Source organism: Nuphar pumila, unplaced genomic scaffold (genome assembly GCF_984573655.1).
Source record: "Nuphar pumila unplaced genomic scaffold, dmNupPumi1.hap1.1 HAP1_SCAFFOLD_2557, whole genome shotgun sequence".
Classification (NCBI taxonomy): domain Eukaryota; kingdom Viridiplantae; phylum Streptophyta; class Magnoliopsida; order Nymphaeales; family Nymphaeaceae; genus Nuphar; species Nuphar pumila.
Window position 1 is genome coordinate 3,155 of NW_028323953.1, and position 2,224 is coordinate 5,378.

The window sequence follows — 2,224 nt, forward strand, 5'->3', positions numbered from 1 at the left end:
GCACGCTGCATGGCGGACGGGCCATTATCTCAAGATCGTCAGGCGGGAGCATCTGTTAGGGTTTAAAATGCATTGTCGATTCCATGTCGTGCAGGCGCTGCAGCCTACCTCTCATTTCATGCAGAGATCAGTAGCGCATCCGTCCATCATACTAAATTGTTTCGCGTTGCCTGAAAACTTGTGTACTCTTTCACTTGCAACTTATCATCGACCGGGCTCAAGATGCTGCGCCACATTGCACAGAGTTCCAACGCACTGCCTTGCATGCAACTGCTTGCTCCTTCACTTTCTCGGTACATGGCTGTCGAGGGTGTCAAAAGCTTTAAAGAAAGGGAGAACGCCTTGGAGGTGCGCTTTGTTTGATAAAGTGAGCGTCGTTCCTGTTGCGCGTCCATTGCAATATCGATTGAGAATCTTCCTGCAATGACAGCTTCCTCGAGTGGTTTGCCTGATGTGCCTAAAGGTATCGGTGCGCAACTGCTTACGATTTGACATGGTGCAGAATTTGTACTTCTCTAAAGAAGATGAAAAATTGCTTCGGAACTTGTTGAAGAAGATGAAAGGTCAGGCGGATGTGGTGTGTTCCCCTTGCCAGTACAAATTGGGGTGTGCGAGTGGATGGATTGTCTGAGCACTGTCGTAAATTGACTTCCGAGCATGGTCCTGTGAGAAATTCATCCGGCCCACCTCGCTTCGTGCAATTGTGCACTTCGTTGCATTTTCTTCTTGGTGATACAAGAGGGCTTGTATCATGAGGAGTGTCAGCATCTCTCACCACAGCTGTGTCGGATGTAGCACGACAAGGCAGCCGAAACTCACAACGCGGAAGAAGGCAAGAAGCTGAAGGTGCGAAACATCTTCAATTTATTTACGTTTCGTGGCATTTGATTACGGTGCATGCTTCATGCTTTAGATAATGGAGGATGGGGCCATCCTCTTCCACACCAACACCACATTCTTTTGACTATTCGAACGTTCGGTGCAGAGCATTGTGGACAAGTACAAGATGAGCCCCCAGGATCTGGAAGGTACGTTTTGTTGTTGTCACGATGCGTCTGGGCCTCAATGCCAACGCTGAATATGCTGCACTGTGTCTTGCCTGTACCTTGTTCAGGCGGATGGACTGCTGGCAGACGTGTTTGGCTTGCATCATGCAATATTGGATCCATGATATCAGTGGACGACCAAAAGGGCGTCGATGTGTGAAACGTCGACTCGTCCTCCATTCAGCATGTGAACCGGAGAGCAGTATCTCGAGACACAATGCTCCAGGTTCCAACCAATCCTCAACAAGATTTGGTGCTGCTTTTTCATGTGCACCATCCTTGCTTCTGCTTCCTGCCTTGCTCAATCAGTATGCATCAGACCATTTGCTGTCACATACTGTGATGCAATGATGCATCTGCTTGGAAAACCACATTTCCACATGTGATTCGGGATACTGCAAATGCAGACCAGAAATTGTGGTTGTTGCCATATCACATGAGCAGTTGCTGTGACTCATAGCTTGTGTATTGGGCATACCTGGTCTCTTGCATGCCAATACATTCATGTATGTGCAGAGCTCATTAAATGGAAGCACTCTCATTAGGAGCTATCTCGCATGCCTGGATCTCTTTCAAGGTCAGTCTCTGACGTGGCTGGACGAAGGGAGGGTTCGGTGCTGGGCCCTGTTCCTTTCGATTCAAGTTGTAGGCTGGGCTTGGCGGCCATTGCAGCATTTCCAGAGATATGTCCAGAGATGATCTGCTGCGCCAGTGCCGTGGCCAACCTGTGTAATTCTGACTTGTCTGAATCTGAGGACATGCTTGAGGTGCCCTTGCCCATTCCCCAATGCCCGCCTGTGGGCAGGCGTATCTTGAGATACCATATGCTTTCACTTTCATTTACAGTGATCTGGAGGGTGTGAACAGCTCGCCACGTATGGGATTTGCAACTGAGGTGGATGGCAGACCGTGCGATCGCTTGAAAAGTAGCTTGAAAAGTGTCCCAAGCGGTGATTGCTATGTACTTTCCCTCGCTTCTTGCGTAATACCAAATGCAATACTGGGCAGGCTGAGCAGCTCTTCATGTGGCGCACGCAATAGCGTATGACAACGTACCAGCCCTCAGCAGGCGTCTGAAGTTCGGGCTATGAGGAAAATTTTTGAATTGTATAATGGGGTGAGGTAGGCACATGCTTCTGCCCTGCGTTTCACTTCTTAGACAAGCTTTATTTGATAGC

At 48.9% G+C, this 2,224-nt stretch overlaps 1 protein-coding gene across 1 annotated transcript; it reads left to right on the forward strand.

Annotated features, from left to right (window-relative positions):
* Positions 1-222: 222 nt before the first annotated feature.
* Positions 223-1,692, forward strand: LOC149808633 (uncharacterized). The gene is made up of 5 exons (XM_089995217.1): positions 223-348; positions 503-577; positions 796-846; positions 986-1,028; positions 1,563-1,692. Exons 1-5 carry the CDS (start codon positions 223-225, stop codon positions 1,589-1,591), a joined length of 324 nt encoding a protein of 107 aa, XP_089851343.1. The 3' UTR covers positions 1,592-1,692.
* Positions 1,693-2,224: the final 532 nt, after the last annotated feature.